We start from the raw sequence: 25,384 nt of genomic DNA on the forward strand, positions 1-25,384 counted from the left end.
TCAGAGACAGCTGAGGAAAGTCTTTTAGCTCCATCTTCTGGTCAAAATAAAGTAGTAAATGTATTTGCCACCAGCTACATTGTAAGTGTAGTCTGTTTTTAATTTAGTTGTTTATTTTAACTTTCTATTTTTTTATTAATTTCAATGTTACAGCAATACTGTATGTGCAATTGATAGTAAAAATGTGACTTTTGTGTTGATATGATTTTAATATTCCTGGCAATGTTAACATTTAATAGTATCATCATGTCATCAGTTTTTTGTTTTCCATCCTCTTTGCAATGTTGAACTTCTAGATTCTAAACTCAAGTAAACATAGTAAGTACTACTTGTAAGTGTAAAAGCACAGAAGCGTAATGAACCAAATGTGCCTAAAGTATCAAAAGCAAAAGTTGTCATGCAGCAGAATGGTTCCTGTCCATGTCATAATAGCATAATTCTAATTGTGATGGGAGGTCAAGGCTAGTTTGTATACTTTGGGGTCGTTTATGTAATCCAGTGCATCATAATTTATAAACTCATCACAGATTTTCGATGTAAACTCTTAATCTGCAAAGTAACTGGTGACTATAACTGTCAGAAAAATCAAGTATAAATCATCAGAAATTGGAAATCCTTCAGTAAAGTACAAGTAGCTTAACATTGTATGTGTTGTATGTGCTTGCAGCACTTTTTTAGATTCATTGTTTCTGGAAACATTTGAATAGGTTTCAGTTGTTAGAGTTGGTAAGACATATTGTCGCGTATTGTCAAATGTTCTCCTTTTTCCCACATTTTAATTGAGTTCATAGGGAGTTTAGAAAAAAATGTGAAAAAAAAATAAATTCAAAAGTAAAATATGTCATACACGTTATTATGGCAAGAAGCTTTCAGACAACAATGTAGCTGACAGCGGCTCTAACATGGAAAACTTCTGTTAACCAACAAGTGGTCACATGGTGCATTCAAAAGCATCCTGAGTGTGACTAGTGTGTGTGTGTGTGTGTGTGTCTTTAAATGTCAGTGACAGCTTCTTCAGAACTTGAACAGGGGAAAGGGAAGTGTGAAACTGCAACTTCAGACCTTACATGTGGCTTTATATTATTAAAAAAGGAATTTCCTGCCCTTTAAAAACACCTCTTATCTATCTCACCATCCCTCCACTTCCTGTCTGTCAGACTCAAACATCATAACAAGATATGAAAGCAGCTCCAGTTGCAGGGTGCAAGAAGTGTGCACAGACAGTGTGTGGGTACAGGTTGGGTGACGGAAACTAATAATTGCCATGAAGGAAAGGACCTTATAAGTATTTCCCAAATTGTCCAGTTGTGTCAGGAGTTTGAAAAGCAAGCCTACAGACGGCAAAGACCTTAAATACGTTAGATTTTCTTTCTTTGAGAATAACGGATTACAGGGTCAATATATAGACGTTTGTGACTCTCATTCTGAAATGAAAGTCTTGTATTTAAGTTAATTTCTCATAAATAACGAATAAATGTCACAAACTTACATACAACTAACCTCAGACATGTGCAAAATCGACTAAAAGCTTTTTGTTGCAAAAACAAAAGCTACATACTGGAGATAATCATTTATTTACATTTGTGTGCACCAGATAGCTGTAACATTATTTAACTCTTGAACAGCAGATGGGAGCAGAACTGCTGCATGTGTTTCCTCCAGCTGTGACAGCTTAAACCCATCCCATGTCTTCCTCCCAGCGCTCCAGTGTCCGGGGTTTGAAGCTCTCCGCAGCTCTCTGGCTCACATCGCTGAGCTTTTTGCCAACGAAACGGATCGGTCACTTTTTAAACTGCGTCAAGCCAGCAAGAAATAGGTAGGAAAACACCGGAAGTGACAAGACTTACCATTGAAATAAAAGCTTTTTCAAGTCAGTTTCATTAATGGAATCCTGTTCACAACAAATATGGCTCATTCTAAAGAGCACATTTAATGTCAGTTAGCCAAGTGAATGTCGGCTGATATCACATTTGGCTATGGAGCATTAAAAACTGTGACATCTTGCTTTATGTCGATTGCAGATTAAAAGGAACTTATTCAGTTACACTCACAGAAATGTTGCTTGATATTTAGGTTAATTATGGAAATCTGTGGAAACAGTGCAGCCACACAGGGGCAAAGTAATTATTAAACCATAGCTTACATTGTCTGAACGTTTTTTGTGGCTGACAATATTATGGTGTTTTGCGTTTATTTTCCTGTGAAAATCAGTGCGAAAAAAATAAAATGAAATCAGTATAGTCTATCATGTTTCTTTAATCTTTTAAATATAGCCTATACCTTGTTTACACTATAGCCTACTATACTGTTTGGATCCATTTAATTGCTTTTTGGTGACAGGAAGTTTCTTATTGTGAAAATCAAAACCAGAATTCATGATTTTCATTGACGTTGATCACTTGTTGAGCGGAGCGCACGCACAGGAAACCCCGCAGTGACAATCTAATTTCACAAAGGACACGACTGTCTTAACTGAGGGACCTATTTTTTTGTCCATTTACCACACAAATTTGCATCTAGCAAGACTGTTTCATTTCTGTATTTTTTGTTCTTTTTCTGAGAGTTGACGCCCAAACAGGCTGAACTATTGATCTGAACCGAACACCTAGAAGGGCTCCCATCACAAGTGCTTATCATGTCTGGCGAAGAAGCTCCAACTCTGCAGCAGCAACCTGAACAGGAGGAGAAGCCCGACGAACCTCCGCCGGCGGCCGCTGCGGAGGCACCGCAGGAGTCGGTGAGCAGCCCTGCAGCCGAGGAGAAGCTCCTCTCCTGGCGGGCTCTGGTCCTGACGGGTCACGGGGGCTACGAGAAAATCAAGCTGCTGGTGAAGACGCAGAAGCGGCCGCAGCTGCAGGCAGGAGAGGTCCTGGTGCGCATCAAGGCGTGCGGGCTGAACTTCGCCGAGCTCCTGGGCAAACAGGGTCTGTACGAGCTGCTGCCCGCCCCGCCTGTCATCCTGGGCATGGAGGGCTCCGGGGTCATTGAAGCCGTCGGGGAGGGAGTGACGGACAGGAAGGTGAGTGGAGGCCTGCCGAACGCACTCACACCCACTAAATGTCACTTAGACCACGAAAAAATGTCAGGCATGTGCTGTGGAAGCTGCTGGGGAGGTAGTTTTGAATTAAACTGTGGGTTTACTGACGTGTTTCTGTATGAAGTGTTTCTGGACTGTGGATAAATCTGCTTCCTATTGGTTCTCAGTGGCACATGGTTTGTCACTCCTAGCCAAAACGTGCTAGTAATCTTTTCCATTAAACACCAAACCAGATTTTCTGTTTAAGTAACCCCATTTCTAATGTGAAAGTTATAAATACATGAAGAAAACCTGTTGGCCTTTTCTTGGCAGACTTCTGAAAGGGACAGCCGTTATTTCAGTTTATTTGAAGAAAAGTCCACAAATTAGTTCCTCTTATTATTCAGTAGGGTCATAGTGAAATGTATGCTTTTAACACTCATACAATGCCCGAATTAATCAGATTCTATGCTTTTGGACTGGACATTTTCTTTCCTTCTTGAGCTGCTGACAAATGTCTATCATTACTCAAGTATTACTCAAGTAATTAGGCCTGCGTGATTATTTGTTTTTATAGAGAAGTGAAAGACGCCTGTCACAATGTGCTACAGCCCAAGATGATGAGATTGTTTCTTTTGTCAGTCCAACAGCCCAAAACCCCCAAATATCCAAGATTTCAATGATAGATAGAGCAGATAATCCTCACAATTGAGAGGCTGGAACCAAAACACATTTTTGCTAATATTGCCGATTAATTGATTATCAAAATAGTTGCTGAATAGGCCAATTAATAACTGTTTGCACTAACCGCCCTTTTCTATGTTTTAAAACATCTCTGTTCAATATGTGTGTGTGTGTGTGTGTGTGTGTGCGCACAGTGAAAAAAAGCAGAACCCCTTCATAAATAACGTCCATTAATGTAACACGGTGTATTCATGTGTGGAAAGAGGTTTTCTCACTTGAAACTGTAATATTCTGGCGTTATGAATAGCTACAGTGTTTGATTTATGCTGTGTCCTTGAAGTGTGTTTACATTCTCCTCCACGCCACAAGATTTACCTTCTTGATAAAGAGCTTTCCAGAGGTCGAGTTTTATAGAGTTTCAATTCATTAAGTATGAAGAAAAGGAACAGAATATGTATATGCTACGTGTCTATTCCTCCTTTTAAATCCAGTCAGCTGCAGACTGGTCTATTTGAAGCAGACAGGCACCTGATTCCCTGCAGTTAAAGCACATTTTCCTGAGATACCGCAGAGCTGATCCCAGAGCATCCAGAGGCCACTGGTTATTTTTTCTCCATTTATTCTTACTACAACATATGGAAGATAAAAAAAACAACATAGTGACTCATTGCAAGCAACCTCTATGACTTTATGCCACTGGCTTTTGCAAAAACTCTCCAGTTTTCACTCTGAGTTTCAGATTTGTTTACTTGGTGCAAAGAATCAAAGCAGCAGCATTTGAAGTGTCTTATGTTCTGCGTGCCGACACTCATGCATGGAAGACATAAAACACTCATATTTGAATGAATAACAGGATTCTTCAGCTGTGTCTTTGGGTTCATAAGAGCTGCGTTATTTCTTTTGTATGTAAATCTCAGCAACAGATGACTCCCGTGCAGACCTCTGGGACCAACTGTTTTTTTTGTTGTTGTTATTTTCAATAATTTCATCCTTCCATAAACCGAAGAAGCTTTTTTTTTGTTTTAGGATCTAAATAAGTTGAACCATGATCTGCTGTTGTTGCCAATCATTCATGAGAAGTGAAACATTCGGGAAGCGTTGCACTGTTAATCATTGTGCGTCCTAGCTCCAGTTTGTGCCTCTTGTCTGTTAACAGCAGATTAGTGTTACAGTCGCTACGCGATTAAAACAAAAAGCTAAACCTGTTTCCCAGGTTGCACCTATTTTTCCTAAGCCAAACAAAGATGGCAGCCATCAATGACATGTCCTCGCTCAATTTGCACGGAATAGTATTTCATCCAGATTGTTGGAAGAGTCTTTTTGTGAACTACCTTCAGAGCAGCTGCAAGTCTTGTTTAATAACCTCAATTAACCACCAAACTCATCTGCATAGGACCAGTGAGTTGTCGTGACTTCTGTCATCGAGGATGTCTAACTGCTATAGTTGTTGCTTCCATTTGTAACCATTCTGCTCGCGAACACGAGACCACATTAACATGAGGCGCAGTAACCATATTTAGCCGTAGCGTGAACAAGGCCATAACTTCAGTTAGTCAGGCTGAATAGTCAAATGAGATACTTTGAGGTCAGTCGTCGGTCCTCTTTTAATCAGACGCATCTTTTATGGGCTATTATTAGGATTTATAGGCCGTTATTTAGTTTAAGATAAGATAATATTATATATGCAGACAGAATCATTTCTGTATTGCACAGATTTTCCGTGTTGTTAGTGTTAACATGTGTGTTTTGTATTACTGAAGTCCCTCCGTGTCCCTCTGTGTCAGTATGGAATTTCCCTCCTCCTCCACCACCTCACTACACTCCAGCCCTCCTCTCATTCCTCCACCCTTCTCTCCATTTTCGAGAGCAGTAATCCTATAGGAGGAGTGGTGCGCTCTCAAAACCCCCCTTCTTTTTTTTTTTTATTGGAAGTAAGCAGCAAAACGCCACGTGCAGCAGTGCAGGAGATTGTGTGCATTTTATTAAGGATCCCAACAAGGTTCAAGATGTACAAGCACTAAGTATCAACTTGAGATGTGAAACCTGTGAGGGGACTGCAGTGGGATGCACGGACACAGCAGCAGCAGCAGGCTATCACATGTTTACAAAGAGAGGCTGATCCTGTTGTAATCAGGCCAGATCGAGCCGGGCTCCAGCAGCAAGGCCTCTCCAGACGAGGACAGGAGGGCGTGGCCGGTTGGAAAGCAGACGGAGCAGATGTGTGATGTAGGGTCTCATTACAGCGTGCCTCTCCAGTTTCAAGCATTGACAGTTATGCCTCATAACTTGATTGATATTTTTGGAAGACTGAGCAGTAATTTCTGTGTTAAATTGTTCAAACTGGCCGCTTTGAAAGAGATAACGCCAGCTGTTCTGCAAATGAACTCTTTAATCTGCTTAGTGTTGTGTGATGAGAGGATGTGTGGCAATGTGTTCTGTATTCAGCTCAGTATATTGACAATTATCTGGTCATTTTAAAGCAGATGCCCTGTGTTTATAGTATCGTGCATTGATATAAACGGCAGTAAAATTGTCTGGCTTAGTTTGCTGGCAAAAGTTTTGTAGTTTTCAAATAAACAGCAGGTTTCCACACAAACTTCACTGTCCTACTTCAAACATCACTTCAGTTACCTCAGGTCATGTCAGCATTCCAGGAAGTGAGCTCAGCCTTTTTTTTTTAAATTGACTATCATGAGTTTTTTGAGGTCACCCAGTGGGTGGCTGAAAGTGTTTCATAAGACCAGAGGTTGAGAAACATTATCAACCCCAAAAAGCAGCGTTTGAGTCATCCGAAGGTGGAAGTTAAAGCTGGAAGTAAGCGCTGTTGGGGTTATCTCACTTAAACAGACATATGCAACATGTGTTTGTGTGTGAAGGTTTTTATTGTCTGTGCATGTGGGTGTAAATGTTTGTGTGTGTGTGTGTGTCTATTGTGATGGGTTTGTGTGCAGCAGGAAGTGGGTGTGGCTCAGATCTCTTGAGGCCGTTTTAACAGGAAGCAGTGCAGCGTTCACAATCGGACTTCTTTCCTGAGTCCTTCACTTTTTTTGGCAAATTTCGCATCACCAGTGATACTCGTATAATAGCACGTCCCTGTGGTAGAAGGCAGGACACAAAGCAGGAACAACATTTCCCATAAGCCCCCTTGTCTGAGCTCATTTGAGCAGAAACAGATCAGGTACATGCAGCAGTAAATATTTGGCAGACTAATCAATAAAGGAAATAATCATTTGTTGCAGCCTTTTTGTAGTTAAAATGTCGTCGTAATGAATCCATTAAACATTTCAAGGAATTTGAGTTCAGTTACTTGCCGAGTATCACAAGGTGACTCTTAAAACCATTACCTTTGTTAGGATAATTATATGTCGACAGAGCGCAGCAGTAAAGTAATAACTTGCCCTCATGTCACTTAACAACAAAAATACATCGGATGGATTTAGTGACTATATTTTTTTATCGCACTTTCACATTAAAATAAACAGCATTGCTTTGCGTGTCAACATAAGACTGCTCCTTATTCACAGTGCATCTCCTAGAGGCAAAGCAGAATTGTACCCAAAATTAAATCAAGGGAGCGCTGCTTGTGCTAGTTAATAAAAAGTTGAATCAAAATAAGACGTTTTCGTTTTGAGAGTTCTGCTCTCTGTCGTATAACAATAGAAAACAGACCGGCAACATTAATAAAGAAACATTATATTGCTCGTGTACTTTGGACTGCAGTTTTTCACAGGCTGCCGCTGAAGGGTGAAGGCACGCCACGGCATGACAGCTCCCCAAAAGCAAAGCCAGAACGTCTCAATCGTCTGGCTGTTAGTTTAGGAGGCGCTTGATTTGATATGCAGCCGAGTTTTTTTTATGAGAGAAGCACATATTTTCAACGTCAGAAGCCAAAATTGTGATTGCAATTAATGTTAGATTAATTGTGCAGCCTATCATACTCATAGCCTTAAAGAGACAGGACCAGGGTTTTTTGTGTGTTTTCTTCTATATCAAAATTGTGCAAAACTAAATAAATGTATTTACTGTCTTTCCTTCCTCAGGTGGGGGATCGAGTCATCGCAATGAGCCGCAACGGCATGTGGCAGGAAGTTGTTGTTGTGCCCGGCAACCTCACCTTCCCCATGCCCGAGCAGATGAGCTTTGAGGAAGGTGCTGCTATCCCCGTAAACTACATTACCGCCTACATGATGCTGTTTGAGATGGCCAACGTGAGGCCGGGCAAGAGTGTTCTCATCCACATGGCAGCAGGTAAGACGCACGCAGTGAATACTGAAAACCTAATGCAGTGAGTGTATTAGACAATTCACTGTATCGAATTGGAAAAAGATATCAACAGTATAAACATTCTACATAATAAATCAACCAAAATTGTGCTTTTTAGACACGATGACCGCCGTGATTTGATTGTGACGTTTAACAAACATCTCCTGGGTAACCTGTCAAGAGCCACACAGCTCGTTCACTCCGGGTCACTAATCACTGCTTTGAATGCAGCCGCATGTCAGTGCCGAAAAATGATCAGTCGAGAGTCCGTCTGTCATAGGTGAAGATGTAGTGTGTGTGCGCGTGTGTTGTGGTCTCATAAAAGCTTATTCATAAAATGTAAAACCGGATCATTATCAGGCATGGTTGCTTTGGCAACACCTGACATTTTAAAAAGGCGCCCCGACACTGTAACAAGTAAATATGTCTCATTTTGCTGTTGAGGATTTGGTGTTTGAGTAACCAAGCTGCGCCGGAGTATTCTTGTAATCGCAGAAGGATGGAAATCATTTATATGCATTTTCTAAAAGTACTAAACGCGGAATTGAGAGCATATCCGTTGAGTCTCTATGGCTCTCAACATGGCGACGGCCGAGCCGGCGGCTTGCAGCCAACGATGCTGAAGCTACAAAAAAATCAGAGGTGCACCACCAAGTGCTTCGTCAACTTTCGGAGCCTTCACGCTCGATGCTAAAACTGTGATGGAGTCATTCTTTGTCGCGCTGGCTTTGTGACGTCGAGCAAAAAACGAGCTTCGGCTGCGACCTTCCTGTCAGCTCTGTGACGGCCGCGAGCGAGCCGGTAGGGCACGCTCGCATGCAATGAGAGGCATATTTCAACAAAGCAAGGAGAAACTAGGATTACAACTCACACAGAGGGAGAGCGACTTCATTCTCTGCTCAGGTAGACATTACTCCACTGTATCTCTTCATTAAAAAAATATTTCTTTGCTGCTATATTAATGCTCTGAATGTCGAATAGAGAACCTTTTAAATAATGTACTTTGAACCTCAGCTTTTGCTCATGAAAATATAAATTTGGACATCTACAATTAAATGACTGGGTAAACTCCATCCCCTGATGTTGAGCACGTGATATGATTAAAAAGCTCCAGAACAGCTACTTAATGGGCCTTTTATGGTGGGATTGTTTAATCAACTGCTGTTAAAAAACTGCTGTGCAGCCACGCATTGTTCAACACCATAGAACTTTTTTTTATTACTCTAGTAGAGACCCACAACTTCCCAAATACATCAATTATGTCCAGCTGAAAATATGGTTAAATATGGATGACATGATTCAAACATGGAACAAGCTGAAAGAGAATAAATCCAGTACATGTGTCGACTTTTCAGAAGATTTTTCAGCCTTTGAGATACTTTGATATGAAAAGGGGCAAGCTGGATTTTAATGGGTTAAAAGGTTATACATGCACAGTAGATTTCCCAGTGGTGGGATTATGGTCATACTCAAATTCTAATGTCTCCTTTGACAGTTGTGGTATTACACCCAGTTCTTCAGTGGTTTGTTATGGGATTTTATGGGGGTTGAAACCTTGAAAGACGGAGGAACAAACAGCTGAAATAGTGGACAGTGCTTTCTACAGTGGTTTCCGGTTGGCCACATTCTTATTTTAGCTTTAAAAATCTGAATAAATTCCTGATAGATCATACATGACCTGTGCTGTACTATATTATGTGCTTTGTTCTGTTTTTAACCTGAGCAGTAGAGGCACACCCTCAGATGTTCCTCTCTTGAGGGTGTGACGGCAATAAAGCCTTTCAGACGGGCGGTGAAACATCTTCAAAACACTATAGTGTGTGTGCTTCAGTTGTTTAATGAGGGTAATTATGAGCTTATTGTGTGAGTGCTTGGGATTTTGACACGCTGTTCGTCCAAAATTCAGAGCACAGATACATTTGAGACAAATATTTCAAATGAAAAGCCTGATTTTTATTCACTAATTGAGACAAATATACACAAACATTTTCTGAAATAAAACCTAAAAATCATATCTGATGGTTGTGGTTAGAAGAATGATTTGTTCTATATTATGTCATTTATTTAATTATTTAAAGCCTTTATATTGTAACAATTTAAAGTGTATTCAATATACTAGAGCTTTGCTTATCAACTTAAATAACTCCATTGTCTTTTCAATGAGTTACCATTCTTTTATAACAATAATCACAACATATTATAAATTATTTTATAATGACTTATAGGGCCAAGTATCGTAGTACGTCATAATTGCTGGTCTTTTTTTGCAAAGGATCATAATTAATTATAATATTTTATAATTATCACTGTCGTAATGCATTACAATGTGATTATAAGTTACTCTCAGTGAACTGTTATAAAGAATTATTAATTATGAGTGCTTTTAACTAAGATTTTACAGAGCAATAAGCAAATTATAACATATAAGTATGTTTATAATGCTTTAGAGACATGTGCGTCATAGTGTTATCACAGTTCCTCATGCCGTTTTATTTTATCATCTTTAGCTTTTGTTTATTTGAAGTTATTTATCATATGTTTATAAGATAGCTCGGTGTTTATCAACCACACTCGAGTCCAAGTATACAGGTCAGTTAATATCAGCATCCACCATCAGGGTCCAGAGCTCTCCTGCATCCCCCCCCCCCCTCTCTCTAAGGCCACATTTCAGTGTTGACTGTGTGTGTGTGTGTGTGTGTGGGTGGCTGTCAGCTGACATCTATGAATCAGCCACACGAGGCCATGGTGGAGGAGAGGGCAGGAAGGATTACTGGTGAGCTTGCACACCCAGGCAGCCATCATTGTGAAAATCCTTTCACTGTCCAGAAAACACTGTCTGCTGTTGCAGCTGTTTGTTCCTCAATCTTTCAAAGTTTCAACCACAATAAAATCACATCACCAACCGCTGTAGAGTTAAGTGTAACGTCACTTCTTTCACTGGAGGTATTAGAAATGAATCTAACCCAACGCTGTTATCTACAGAACACGCAGTACTTTTTAGTTTAACCCCATTAAAATCCAGTCTTCCCCTATATATGTCCTATTAGTATCTCAAAGGTGGACATTGAAATGCCTGCAGTTATTTTTCTGACTTCAGTTTGATTCTGCACATCTATAGGTGGTGTTGGTGTCGCTGTCACCCAGCTGTGTCAGACTGTGCCAGATGTGACTATTTTTGGCACGGCATCGGCCACCAAACATGAGACTATTGCCCAGGGCGGCGTAACTCACCCCATCGACTACCGCACCAAAGACTACATGGAGGAAATTCGCAAAATCAGCCCGAAAGGTGAGAATACACACAACTGCTTGTACTGCCAGTTGTCGTGTTTCGGCACAACAACAAAAAACACACACATTATTCAATTTAATGGTATAGATTTAATTTCAGTGTCTTTTGTTTCTTCAATAACAATTCTGTCTCTCTGCAGGAGTGGACATCGTCCTCGACCCACTTGGTGGTTCAGACACGCAGAAAGGCTTCAGTTTGTTGAAACCTTTGGGCACGCTTGTCGTCTTTGGTAAGTCACCTGGAAACAGAAACTAAATGCGTTCATACATTTCTTGAGTCCGCCTAAATGTGATTGTTTTTTTGCCTGTATTAATAATTCTATCAAAAATGAATAGACTTGAACGAAAGCTAACAAAGGTGGAAATTAAGTACTGTACAAATGTAAGGTACTTTACTTGAGTATTTCCATTTCATGCTACTGTATTACTTCACAGCAACACTTTCATCTGACTTTGAAGATTTAATTTTTAGATAAAAAAATCTATCAGTTTATAAACTGTGACCCATTTTTGTAGATTTAACTACAAAACTAATAATACTTTTAACTTTTAAATTACATTTTAAAAACAGGACTTTTCCTAATATTATTTTCATATATATATTCAGTATTGTTACTTTTAATTCTTTAACGTCTTACACTGCTAGACAACAATCTTGTCATTACTTGGTGTGATTTTTTACATAGTAGCCTTAAAAGGGAACCGTATTACCTTATTCCACCCTAATGAAGGAGCATGCAGTGCAGACTGTAAACTATTACTCAAGAAAACAAAAATCAGCTTCAGCTCAGGTGCCAAAATTGAATTGGGACGCAACTCAATTGAAGATGTTTTTATCGTGCCTAACATTCCAGAAGACAGATATAAATAGCTAGAGTTTTTATTATGTACACTGTTCCATTGTTCGTCATTCTAGGTGCAGCTAATTGTGTGACCGGCCAGAAGAAGAACCTGTTGGCCATGGCAAAGACCTGGTACAACCAGCTCTCTCTCACCGCCCTCAAACTGATGCAGTCCAACAAGGCCGTCTGCGGCTTCCACCTGGGCTACATCACTGATGAGGAACTCATCAGCAGGACTATGAGCAAGCTGCTGGAGCTCTACGATCAGGGAAAGATCAAGCCCCGCATTGACTCATGCCATCACTTCGAGGAGGTTGGTTTAACCACGTTTTAAATCTAAAATGTGAAAGAGGTACTACTTTTTTAAGCATGCTTGATTGCACTTTCTGGGCTGAGGTGAAACTGAATCTACCTCTACAACTCTTAGAAATGAAAAGATGTATGATAAATATGAAAACAAAAGCTTAGCTTGGCACACAGACTGGAAGCAAGGGGAAACAGCTAGCCTGGCTCTGGCCAAAGGTAAAAACAACTCAAGTTTTATACTTTTTTTTTTTTTTGCGGATTAAACAAACAAGAGTCAGCCTAGCTGTTCCTCCCTGTTTCCAGTCCTAATGCTAAGCTAAGCTAACCAGCTGCTGGCTATAGCTTCATATTATTAGAGTGGCATCATCTTCTCATTTAAGCCTCGGCAAGAAAGTGAATAAGCTTATTTCCAGCTATGTTGAACAATTTCTCAAGCTGCATAAGCTCAGCTGCTCAGAGCATTCACAGACATCAGATGGATGTACGTCACTCAGGAGGAGCTCCACTGAAGCTTCTTCCGCGTCACAGCCTTGTGTGTTCCTCTTTTTTCCATTACTGAGCAAACCTTGATTCCCCCCTCCATCAGATGAGTCGGTACTTAAGGGCCGTTGCTAGGTGACGGGTCTAAATTGTTGCCGTGGCATCGACTGCTTACGGGGATATCTCTGTGTTTCTAGTTACTATGGCTCACTTCAAGGACGACCAGGAGTGTGATGCAAAACAAACTAAGCTAAGGCAGGAAATAATAGGAAGTGGAGATGACTCATGGCAGAGACACTAAGCGTAGATAGCCATCGTGTTCATTAATCTTCCATTAGCGTGTGTATCATGTAGTCACTACAAATCTGGTGTCAATAATATTGTCTTTAGGAGACGGAAAAAGCAACACAGTAAAAAAAAATGCATAACCTAAAATTAAGTAATGCCCGTTTTGCACATCCGTTTTGCTCCTCTGTTTTCTGTCAGGTGACTGATGCCATGAAGCGCATGCACGAACGGCAAAACATTGGGAAAGTCATCCTTCTCCCTGAAGCGAAGGAGGAGGAAGCGAAATCTAAGTCCAACCCTGAGCCGGTAGAAGATGTGGAAAAAACTGAAGCTGCCGTCGAGGAGAAGGAAGAAGAGGCCGCGGAGGAAGTTAAGGCAGAGGATTGAGTAAGAGTGTTTATTTCAATGATGTTTTCAAGCACTTCCTGAACGAGTTAACTATTGTTCGCTTTTCACAAAGAGAAGAAAAACAAGATGCCATGTAATCTTTTGATTTTTGTCAGTATTTTCAAATGGTTTTGAAGATTTTGTGGTGTAATGTGTCTACAGTGTAGTTTCTATGTTGTGAATACTTTGGGAAAGTGTGTGTGTGTGTGTGTGTGTGTGTGTGTGTGTGTGTGTGTGTGTGTGTGTGTGTGTGTGTGTGTATATATGTGTGGGATATATATATATATATATATATATATATATATATATATGCTTCACTATATTGCAAAATGATCACTTATCAAAGGTCAACCGAAAAATTCAACATTTCCATTAGAAGATAACCGGCAAGTTTATATATTGACAATAATTTTGATTTTCACTTTGTTGTTCATTGTTTTTCAAAACAATTTTGCAGCTTTCTTCATTGATTGTGTTGCTGATGCAAGGCACTTTTTCCTAACTGTGAAGAATAGCATCATCTTGTCATTGGTAGAATTTTGATGCATTTGAGATTTAAATAACGGCTTCATACATACCAGCCCTGGTTCTGATTCTCTGTATACTAACCTGAAATACATTTCCCTTTTGTGCTTTTTCTGTTTTTTTCTCTAATCGGCGTCATCAAATCTGGCAACGTAATTTGAATGTAATCAAGATAAATTACTGAGTTTTGTTAACTCCTCGGATCCAGTTACAGATTATTAATTTGATGAAGTAATGAGTAACTGTAATCAAACTTGCCAACCCTATTTCATCAGTAAACATTAGCGTAAGGCTTGTTAGGAATAGTAGTGATCGTTCTAGTTTCATGGTGTTGTGATGCAAAACTCAAATTCCTCTTTAATGAATGTTGTTCGACAAAAGTCTCTCTTTGTATTCTGGTTCAAATTGTTATATTTTTCTCTCATTTTTGTGCCAAATTTAAAGTCAGCTTTCACTACTGCCACCAAGTCTGCGAATAACAATTAGCGGGACTTCCCTGTCTTGGCACTCGTTTGAGTTTTCTTGCAAACAATGTTGTGGAAACTGTTCGGCAAGCCATGTGAAGGCATCTCACCTCGATTGATTTAGCCGCTTTCTTAAATCCTACATTGCCTCTTCAAATAAAAAAATATAAGTGTTTACAGAACTACAGTACAGTATGTGTTACTTAGTCATTCCTCTTATATATATATAGGGAGTGGGTTATACAAGAATGGATACAAAAATGGGATGGTGATTTGCTTTTATGCACTTTGTATTTCTTTGCTCAATATTTATTCATCTTGAAGCTCGTAAAGTAAAGCGATGAATTATTAAATTTCCATGTTCTTCACAGTAATAATTTGTATGTTTTTGCATGTCTGTATCTTTGAATGGATGATCTTAAATAGCGGGCGCAGTATGTTTCGTCCAGCTGTGGGTGTAATTCAGTGCTGTGACGCAGAAAGACGCTACAGAAGCACAAGAGAAGAGTTTTCCCTTCATCCGCACCAGAGCAGCTCGTCACATTCCTCTCCCCACACTCTCAGTCCTGCTTTCTGTCTCGCTCTGTGGCCCAACTCTCTGAAAACACTCTCTCCCTCTCCAGCGTATCTTGTTTTAAGAAAAGCTCTGAGGAGAGAGTAAGAACGTTTCACAGAATATGCTTTAATATTCTTTACATTTGTGACTTTTAAGTTTGACTCTGTTTCCTTCTCCTGGTATGAAGTAAGATCTGATGTGGACTTTGAGTGGGAACTGAAGTCGGCTCATTGTGATTATGTGAAGTTCAACTTGTTACAAAAATCCCAGTGGGCGTTAATGTTCGATTTAGATTTATACTTTAAAACTTTATTTCAGGTTGTTGCTCTCACCCAGAAGCTTGATGTTTGCCTTTATGGCCGATGGAAAAGTTTAATTTAACTACTGAAGCAAATTGAGGAGTTTAAACTGAGCATGTTGGAGATTGTGCTCCAGATGTTAAAGGGCAATTAGTGAAGATAAAACATTAAAAAAAAAAACACTGCTAGATTGTCTTTGCATATATTTCTGTGATGCTAAAAGGTTTGACACATTTATTATGATTGCAGCCAGGAAATATAACTTCAGAACTACATTTTTCTTTTGTTAAATGTAACATTCAAAAGTGGTTAAAATGTGAAAGGAGTCTCATATTTCCCATAATAATTTAACAACAATATACATAAATGGATACAGTATTCCCCCATGCGGTGAGGGACATCTAGTGGTGAAATTGTGCCTTCTGAATGTGTAATTAAAATACTCTCTACAGTGTTGCCTGTGAACAAAATGTTCTGTAGCCTGCCTTGTTAAATGTAAAACATAATTACAATCGAGCCTCCTCACTTTCTAATAAGACATTACATTTGTTTCATAATAAAATCCTAAAACATTATAGCTGTTCAATATGTAATGACCCCTTTTAATAGTAACCCATTCAAAGATTCTCTAATGCTTTATTACTCAAACATGCAATGTTTTTGTACATATAATAGATATGATTATGATCATTCTGTGTGCTGTCTGTTAATCTCTAGTATGATGTTGAAGTGAAAGATTTGACGTGTTGCTGTATTCATGATGGTGATCAAACAACGCTGCCTTTTCATCATTTTTATACACACTTTATGCACATTTGCCTTCTGTGTTAAATGGCACTAACCTGTCTGTATTATTAAAGTGTTATCACATTATGTTCCTCTAAGCTTCCGAATTACTCAATTGATTCTCCGTTGACCCTCATGATTGTGTATGATCAACTTAAATGAAGCCAAGAAAGCAAACTACAGATTTGTTCACATCGCCGTGCCATTTAAATTTAACATTTGTTGTGTTTTGTATCAATTGTCCCACAAAGATAAGTTGCCCCAACCTGGAAACATTTTTTTTTGGGGTTGACTTAATACTCTTAGACATAGGCCTACTTGGCGACCAGCAGAGGTCCTCATCTGGTCAATTTTTGTACACGTACGCTCAGCTTTTCCAAAATATATGCGGGAAAAACACATGACAAAAACTAGGAGAAAATAAACTGGCCTGTGAATATGTTTTATGCCACTGTAAACTGTATTCAAATGTTGTTTTGCTCAATCTCGGATACATACTTTTGTCATTAAATGTTAAAACTACTATACGTAGACGTGTAAAGTGAACATGATTCTAGCCGTAAACTGTGCCGCGGTCAGTGGAGACCTGGGGCTTAGCCTTTGAATCTTTCACATCAATCAATAATGTATAAAATACGTTTTTATTATGACTTCAAACACACTGTTATCCGTCACTAAACCACGCTCGTCTCATAAATATGCACTGCCAATGATCACACGGTATTGTTAAGTCCTTAAAGATAAGGGATATTGAGCACAATACATGCGCTACAGTGTGTTTCTAAAGGGTAGAGAGGCTGAAATGTTTTGATGTAGTGATAACATTATGCTTAATATCCCCTTGTTCTATCAGCAGAGAATGTAACTCTGGGCGTTTATCTTGTTCTTGCATCACTCCGGCCCTTTGTACAGCAGATACTTTACACAGTTAAGGACATGTCCTAGTCTCATGCATGTAGCAGCAGAAATGCCTCCATTTATTTTTAGATGGACATTTCCAGCACAGGGCAAAGTGATAACTCGTGTTTTTCAGAACTACAACACGTGCTCCTACCACAGTGTAACATTGGCTGTTTGGATTGTCAATTAAGTGAGTTAGTAGGCTGTTAATATTGTTGCTATTGCATCAGCTTGAGTTGCACTTTGAATTCAAATTCACCAGATAACATACAGCGCTGTACATTATGGCATAATTACGTCATTCATCCTTGAGTCCAAGTGCAATATAGAGCAGAATATACATTTACTTGCAGAACAGAGGTCTCAAAGAATATTTAATTCAGCCAATGTGTTTCCAAATGAGTGTTGTAATGCCTCTTCACCAACAAAAACTGGTCCTTATACTCTTTGTAAAACTAGAGTAGTGTCTGAGCTGTTGAATTAGATTGCACCAGCTTGTATAGAGGCACCTACAAAAGTGGCCAATAGTGGAAGTACTCCGATCTTTTACATTAGTGTAGCAGCAATACCCCAGTTGAAAGTAGTGGCTTCAGTATAAGCAGTGTAACAGAATGCCCCTTTCCATAATAATATATATTATATGATTGGATGATAAATACTGATGCAGTCATGTTGGATCACTTTAATGTTGCAGCTGGTAAATGTGGAGCTGAACTACTTCATGTATTTTGGATTAATCCATGTTTGTACATCATAATGCATTAGTTGATTTATATTTTGTATTAATAATCTGAATCCACACAAATTGTAGTGGAGTAAAAAGTCAAGTGTTTTTTTCCAAAATGTAATGGAGAGGAAGCCTGTAAACTATAGCATTTAAAGTAGGCCTACAGTAGAGTATGTGTAGGCTACTTTTGCCTACTTTCCACCACTGAAAGCGGCCAGGGAGTGTATGTTTTCGGCAGCAGTGACCATCACTGCTACAAATTAAAGTATGTAGCTCTGGATAGCCAAACATTTGCGTTGTTTCTGTTGAACTCCGCTATTCCTAAAGCGTCAGTTGAAAGAGCGCTCCTCTCTTGGTCTTTTAATTTGAAAGGTTACGTCGGAAGTACTGTGTTCACGCTTGGTCATTTGACACTGGCTTTAAAAGGGAATACCCTCTGCACTGCTGTGGGAGACTTGCCGCGTCACTGGGATGCGGTCGCCGGAGCCGGGCGTCTAGCCTACCATATTCGCTCATATGCCCACCGCCGGTAGGCCTGATCTTCCTTTTTCTTAATCAGCACATTTCTCCCCCCCCCCCCCCCCCCCCCCCCCCCCCTGTGTGATTTTGCTGTTTGAATTTGCCTTTTAATCTTTTCCTCTCGGACATACACCCGGTCAGCCTAACGACTCCTGACAGAGCTCTCGAATGACTTTCAGTGATAACCTCTCGCACGGGAATAGCTGCTCCGGGGTTAAAATTAGATAGCTTAGAGTGTAAATATGCTCTATAAATAATGGAGCTGCTGTGTGGTGACCAGGCTGTTCGCCCACTTGGCACGGTGCAGCCAAACTGCAGGTTACAGAACATTTACATTAGTGAGCGTCAAACCAGCTGGTCTGTTATTATTACATCAATGAGTTGACATTGTCAGACAAACGGTAGGCTATGCATGCATTTGAACCAAGTTGAATTCCCTATTAGGTTATTGTTAGGCTAAGGTCTTGCTACAATGGTGTGTTGATTTAAATAACTGGCTTGTACAGGTTGTGCTAGATGCATGTGAAAACTAGACACAGCTATTCTGGCACATGACCTTCTTATATCACAATCTTAAGCTTGTCAGTGGTATGTTCCTTGTCAATATCCATTTCATGGAATTGTATGACTCTGAATATACTGTTTTGCAGCATACTAAAGGTCTATGTATAGGTTTGTCAGTCCTGTACAATTTGTTTCCAGTGGTGGAAGAAGTACTTAGACCTTAAATAAGCTTCAACAGTATTATAATACCATTAGGCAATTACTAGTGCTGATTACTGATGTGTAAATATAGCATTCAAATGTTGTAGCGGGTCGAGGAGTTCATTTTACACGTTACTTAATCTTAATCTGCAAACTGCCTGAAGTTGACAAAAAAGGCTCTTAGTCAGACTATGTAACAGATCTATGAGCCCTAAAACATTAATGTTATGCCGTTTTAACAATAGTCATAGACTTATCATATAATCTTCTCAGCTTTATGGTCCATTTGAACAAATTAGCTATTTTCATGAAATCGATTAACTTATCCGGTGTTCCTTTTTAGATTTACCACCTTATCAATTAGGCGTAAAGAACTCAACGTGGGACAGAATTGATTTTTCAATCACAGGAAACAGTGAAAATGATTAGATTAGCTTTAGGTATCTCTCCAGCTATCCTTGGCTAGCCAGAGTGCAGTCACTGCATTTTGGCAAAGATTCTGGTCTTCGATCCATTTTGACCAAATATATAGTTACTGTGTTTTATGTCTGTAGGGCAGTATCGTCCTTCAGCCTATACAGCGTAAAGGTGATTCATAATGTCCCCTAAATGTTCTGTATTAAAAGTATAAAATAGCTTGTAATTGTAAATTGATCAAAAGAAGTAATTGTACATTACTTGAGTAGCTTTACTATTTCACGCCTCACTAGGCTGGTTTGACGTCACCACTCATATCTGTTCCATTTATGGCAAAGGTATGCTGTGATGTTACAGCTCTCTCTTCACTCAACTTACAACAGAGAGCCTTGTGCTACACACGTATCTGCCATGCCTATGTAAGATCTGGAATGTATAAATAAAGTTTTATTCCGTCCAATCCAAAAGGAATGATGGAACGTCTTAGTGGAGAACTATGATGAGTATAAGAAGTGTATGACTATGTGTTGTGTATCAGATGCTGCAGGGTTCTAAACAAAGACAGTCTGATATTTCCAGAAAGTGAACATTTAGATTGTTTCTTTCGCTAAGTGCACTGTGTCCACGTTCAATTTAACTGCAGCAACTGAAGAAACATCCAAATGAACAAATTCTCTTAATTACGCTATAATCTGTTGGGGAAACATATGTTTACAAGTGGAAAGGAATGGAGCAGAGTAAACAGGATGTTCATGATGTCATACTAAATGGCATCCTGCCAGCAACGTTTTATTTTTAGAGAAGGGTGTAATAAAACTGTGAAATGCTCCTCAGAATCTGTTGTCCTTGGCATCTCCTTTTCTTAGAGAGGGACCACTCACCATTTCCTCCGCTCACCGAAGATGACGGCTCCATCCAACCAAAACCATGCGGCGCCGCAGCAGCCGCGCTTTTTAGTGTTGTTCGACTTTGACGAGACCATCATCAATGAGAGCAGTGATGATGCTGTGGTGCGCGCTCTGCCAGGCCAGCGGCTTCCTGACTGGCTGAGAAACAGCTACAGGGAGGGGCACTACAACGAGCACATGCAGAAGGTCTTGGTGTACATGGCGGAGCAGGGCGTGTCTGAGGACTCCATCCATTCAGCGGTGGAGAAGATCCCACCCACACCTGGCCTCGTGAACCTCTTCCAGTATCTGCAGGGCTATCAGCAGGACTTTGAGCTGGCCGTGGTCTCCGACGCCAACATGTACTTCATCGAGACGTGGCTGGAGCGGGCCGGGGTGCGCCACCTTTTCACCAAGATTTTCACAAACCCGGCCAGTTTTGACGCAACTGGCCGTCTTGTGCTGCTCCCCTTCCACTCCCACTCGTGCCCCTGCTGTCCCGACAACATGTGCAAGCAGGTGATCCTTCGGGACTATCTGACGGGCCGACAAAAGGAGCGCGGTGGTGCTCCCTTCCAGAGGGTATTCTATATCGGAGATGGGGCCAATGATATCTGTCCCTCTCTGGCTCTGGGGCCCCGGGACACAGCCTTCCCCAGGAGGGACTTCCCCATGCACAGGCTGCTGCTGGAGATGTCCCAGGCAGCCAAGTCCAAGGCAAACATAGTTCCTTGGGTCAGCGGCGAGGACATAGTGGACAGCCTGAAGAAAATAATGGAAGAGAGATGAGGTGTGTGTGTGTGTGTGTGTGTGTGTGTGTGTGTGTGTGTGTGTGTGTGTGTGTGTGTGTGTGTGTGTGTGTGTGTGTGTGTGTGTGTGTGTGTGTTCCTCACCTAGGCTACTTTTGGGGACCCATTTCAGACTAAAGGACAGTTAATTTGGAACAAAAGTGTTCCGATTCAAGGAATAAGCTGATTTTTAGGTCATTGCTTAAGGGTGAGGTTTGGGCAAGTCGTGATTAGTGTTAGGATAAGATTCCAGGACAAACATGTAAGTCAATGTAATGTCCCCAAAAGTTATCTCAGTAACGTGTGTGTGCGTGTGTTTGTGTGAAAGAGACAGGCAATGAGAGGGGCAAATATAGCAACGGTGCACGAACCCCAGTCCTGGTGAGCTGCAGCATATGCATGATTTTAGCCCAGCAACACTTGGCACAGTCTGTAAAGACGTAGCCAATTAGTGTGCATCTGTTTGAATCACCTGTTTTTAAATTTATAGTTTTGAGATTTTTCTTGTGGAGTTAGATATTGTGATGTCTGCACGATAAATATGTGGCTGGTGTCAGCAGCTGGTTAGTTTAGCTTAGCATAAAGACTGAAAATAGGGGGAAACAGCTAGCCGTTTCTCCTTGTTTCCAGTCTTAATGCTAAGCTAAGATACCAAGCAGCATATTTTCTGTAGACACGAGAGAGTGTTATAGGTCTTCTCATCTAACTCGCTGCAAGATGTGAATAAGTGTAATTTAAAAAATGTCAAAGCTATACCTTTAATGCTAGCCTAAACACCTATTCTCATAATAAGTAATAGGTTTTAGTATGCAGAATTAGAACTTGATTTCCATTTGAATGCAAATACATCCCCGGTCAAGATAATCATGATCAATAATGGAGAAAAGGCAAATGATGCTCTAAGTTCTGGTTTTTGAGTCTGAAAGGCTGAAGATCAGAGTAGATCTTAACCAAAGTTGTGTCCATGAATGTAATTTAGTTTACGTCTGACTATCTCACTGTATCTGACATTGTTGAGCAATCCTAGCCGTGAAATTCTGTGTCACAGGTACTGTGTAGGGGTTTCAGTGAGCCAGAGCAACAGCTTGAATCTACTCCACTCTCGGTGCTCTCTTGTGTTTGACGGGCTTATTTTTTTTAAAAACACTTAACACTGCATGAAGGACCTCGATGATAGACACGTAAGCAGGATCAGGTGTTGCAGCACCGCATGGGACAAAAGACCACACATGTTGTGTCAGACAGGGACGAGGACGGCATAGAGCAGGGATAAGGTGTCTCTGTCCACCACTCATTACTGATACCTAATCTAGGCCTTGATTATACAACAGTGATCTACACCAGCATGAGACCCAAAGGGAACGCTGTAGCCATACGCTTGCACTTTGGTACAACGTTATACTCTGTGACTCTGAAACAATGAAAGAAAAGTCTAATGCAAAGTACCAATTGAAGAATTTTAATTGTATTTGTGTAGTTATTATTAGCTCGCTCTCACTGTACTTGTACCCTTTTAACATTCACAGTGAATATTAGTATTGATAACAGATAGATTTAGATCGAGGAGGATTTGCAGCCTCTGTTTGAATGTATTCCCAGTAAACAGCAGTGTTGTGAGTGAGTGACGATTATCCTCTAGTATATTTGCATACTCAACTCAACACGTAACCTCATTCGGCCCCACTACATCTATGACATGGCCTTGAAAATATATTTAAAAATAAGGAGCACTTGTATACATTGAGATGATTTACAGGGATTTTGTTTTAATTCAGGAAATTGTGAAATATTAAGTCTTGATAAATATATTTTTCCCATCCTTTTTACAAAAAGCTGTTTAAATTATGATTCTTCTTGGGCATGCATACTGTACATTAGCTACTGTACTAAAGCCTGTTTAAGGTAAAGTTAACACCCATATTGGTCCTGTCTAGTAACTTTAGGCCAGAGGTAGAATAGGTGAGTGTATATTTGCATTCGTTTTTTACCCATATCCATATACTGAACAGCAAGCCATTGCAGATAATAATAAGAAAGTTTGTGTGCTGATGAAAAGCCGTCAAAAAGATAAGTAATAAACTTGTTAATTGATGAAAAACTTCTAGCCTTAAAAAACAACGTTATGCTGTAAAAGTGCTGGCATTTTCTTTTTCAGTGTTTTAGTTTCTCAGGGAGTAGAAACACAAGCAAACACAACGATATGTGTTTATGAAATAGGTTTATTTGCTGCTCTAAGATCAACATGTTCATTTATGATTCAAAAAATATAAATGTTTATGAGAAGTAACCAATGCAGCTGGAGTGTGATCCTGAAACTCTTTGAGATCAAAACCTAATCCATTAATGCTTTGTGAGTAGGAGACTGAAGTCATGTGAGTTTATTATATTAAAAATGTAACAGTGGGTCATTTAATTAACTCTAACTGTCTGTGTACCTGTAAAACTTCCACAGAGTTTTGTGCAATAATTAAATGCTGTATTCTTGATATGATGTAAAAGAGAAGAACAGGAAGTAAAACTTTTGACGTTTTCAGGGATGTGAATCAACACCAGATCAGCAAACTAGTTTTTTTTTCTTTTTTTTCAATGAAACTTTAAAATGGTATTATGGCTTCACAACAACCAAATAAAAGTATGCGTTGTTGGGACTGCTTGACTAATATGCTACTTGTTTTCTGTATCCTGGGTGTGAGTGTTTGTAATCAAAGATCCAGTTATGTGTGTAAAGCATCAGTGTAACAGGAATATAAAGCCATTATCTGATTCATCTGTTTCTGTTGTGTGTTTCACAGCCGCGACTATAAACTGCTAGTTTCCTCTTGAGGATCAATGAGGCTCATCATAACTTATCAGTTTCATTAAAGAATGATATGGACAACAACGATCTCACCTCAAGCTCCGTTTAGTGACTGTTCTAGAGCTTTCACATGAGTTTGTTTTCACAGAAATGTCAAATTTTCACTTTTTGAGCGCTTGAAGGACAGGAATAAAAAATGTAACATAAAATATGAATATGTATTGTATAAAATATATATGTATATGTATTTTTTTATTTCTAATTAATAAATATAGAGTACTATATATGAGTAGATTAGTTGATTGACAGATTGATATCCCCCAAAAAATCCTTAGTTGCCTCTCAATTGTTAATATTTTCTGCTTTTCTCTGTTTTATGTCATTATAATTGGAATAAATTTGGGTTTTGGACTGTTGGTCAGAACAAACAAGACATTTGAAGACGCTTTTTTTTATAGCCTAAAAACAATTAATCAATTAGTTCATTTGAATTGAGCAAGTTTTATGATTTTGATACCATCAAAAGATCCAATTCAGTTTTTAGACCTTAACTCAGAATTGTTTTGTCAACAGCTGTTTCAAAGGCAAAGAATGAACTTTAAAACGCAACATTGAAATTGTGTCGTGGGAAAGCCCAATGGAGTCTCAGTGGAGAGGGCCATTTCCTTAACCAGTTGGGAAGGGAACAAATGAATAAATACTACCATGAACTTGTGGACGGTTTTAAGTTCATGTTTTGGGAGAGACAATGTCAAGCCGGTGTCGAAGACATTAGAAGAGAATGGGGGAGTGATTTAGGAAGAAGGGACAAGGAGAAGAAGGCCCACATGACGCAACCCGTCCTCTTGATTTCGCAGCAGAGGCAGTAATAGTAGAGAAATGGAGGACAGAAGAGACCCGGAGTAAGAGGAGTCATCCAAACCACTTTCTCAACTTGCAGGACTTCAGAGAGCCAAAGGACAAAGTGAAGACAGAAGGGAAAGGATTAGAGGACAAAGGATGAGAGTGCAGACAGAAAAGAGGAGGTGGAAAGAGTCAGCAGTTTGAAAGGAGGAGAGGAAAGATGGACAGAGACACTGAGCAGTGATGATACGAGAAGACGTTAGAGGTGAGATGAATGAACATGTTCCACCAGCACGGCCGGGATAGTGACCTGCAGGGGATGAGGCATCGAGTCAGCGTTGGTTGCGGTTGAATCTCACACATGAATCTCTGACAGAGCTGCAGGCTAATGAGTTGCAATGTTGGTAATGTAAGCAACATGTTTTGACAAGGAGGAAGAATGCTTGGTTGCATCGATTTTACTTTATTTCTTTTAAACCGTCCATCGTACGTTTGACACTGTTATAGGAGTGCAATGCTACATCAGTGGCGTATGCTTTTAACCGAAATGACAGGAATAGAAAAGAATGAATAGAACATTTTAAGAAGTTACTATTAACTTATAGGCTTTTTGC

General features: G+C 39.8%; 2 protein-coding genes across 2 annotated transcripts; both read left to right on the forward strand.

Moving 5' to 3' along the window:
* The first annotated feature begins 2,426 nt into the window (after positions 1 to 2,426).
* On the forward strand, positions 2,427 to 15,641 carry LOC306713383 (synaptic vesicle membrane protein VAT-1 homolog). Its single transcript, XM_079183055.1, has 6 exons — positions 2,427 to 3,019; positions 7,741 to 7,948; positions 11,082 to 11,252; positions 11,395 to 11,484; positions 12,171 to 12,409; positions 13,369 to 15,641. Exons 1-6 carry the CDS (start codon positions 2,636 to 2,638, stop codon positions 13,555 to 13,557), a joined length of 1,281 nt encoding a protein of 426 aa, XP_079039181.1. The 5' UTR covers positions 2,427 to 2,635; the 3' UTR covers positions 13,558 to 15,641.
* Positions 15,642 to 18,274: 2,633 nt separating this feature from the next.
* Positions 18,275 to 23,894, forward strand: LOC306713428 (putative phosphatase phospho1). The gene is made up of 2 exons (XM_079183109.1): positions 18,275 to 18,343; positions 20,322 to 23,894. The coding sequence occupies exon 2, from the start codon at positions 20,358 to 20,360 to the stop codon at positions 21,129 to 21,131; it is 774 nt and encodes a 257-aa protein (XP_079039235.1). The 5' UTR covers positions 18,275 to 18,343; positions 20,322 to 20,357; the 3' UTR covers positions 21,132 to 23,894.
* Positions 23,895 to 25,384: the final 1,490 nt, after the last annotated feature.

Source organism: Pholis gunnellus (assembly GCF_910591455.1).
Source record: "Pholis gunnellus genome assembly, chromosome: 21".
NCBI lineage: Eukaryota > Metazoa > Chordata > Actinopteri > Perciformes > Pholidae > Pholis > Pholis gunnellus.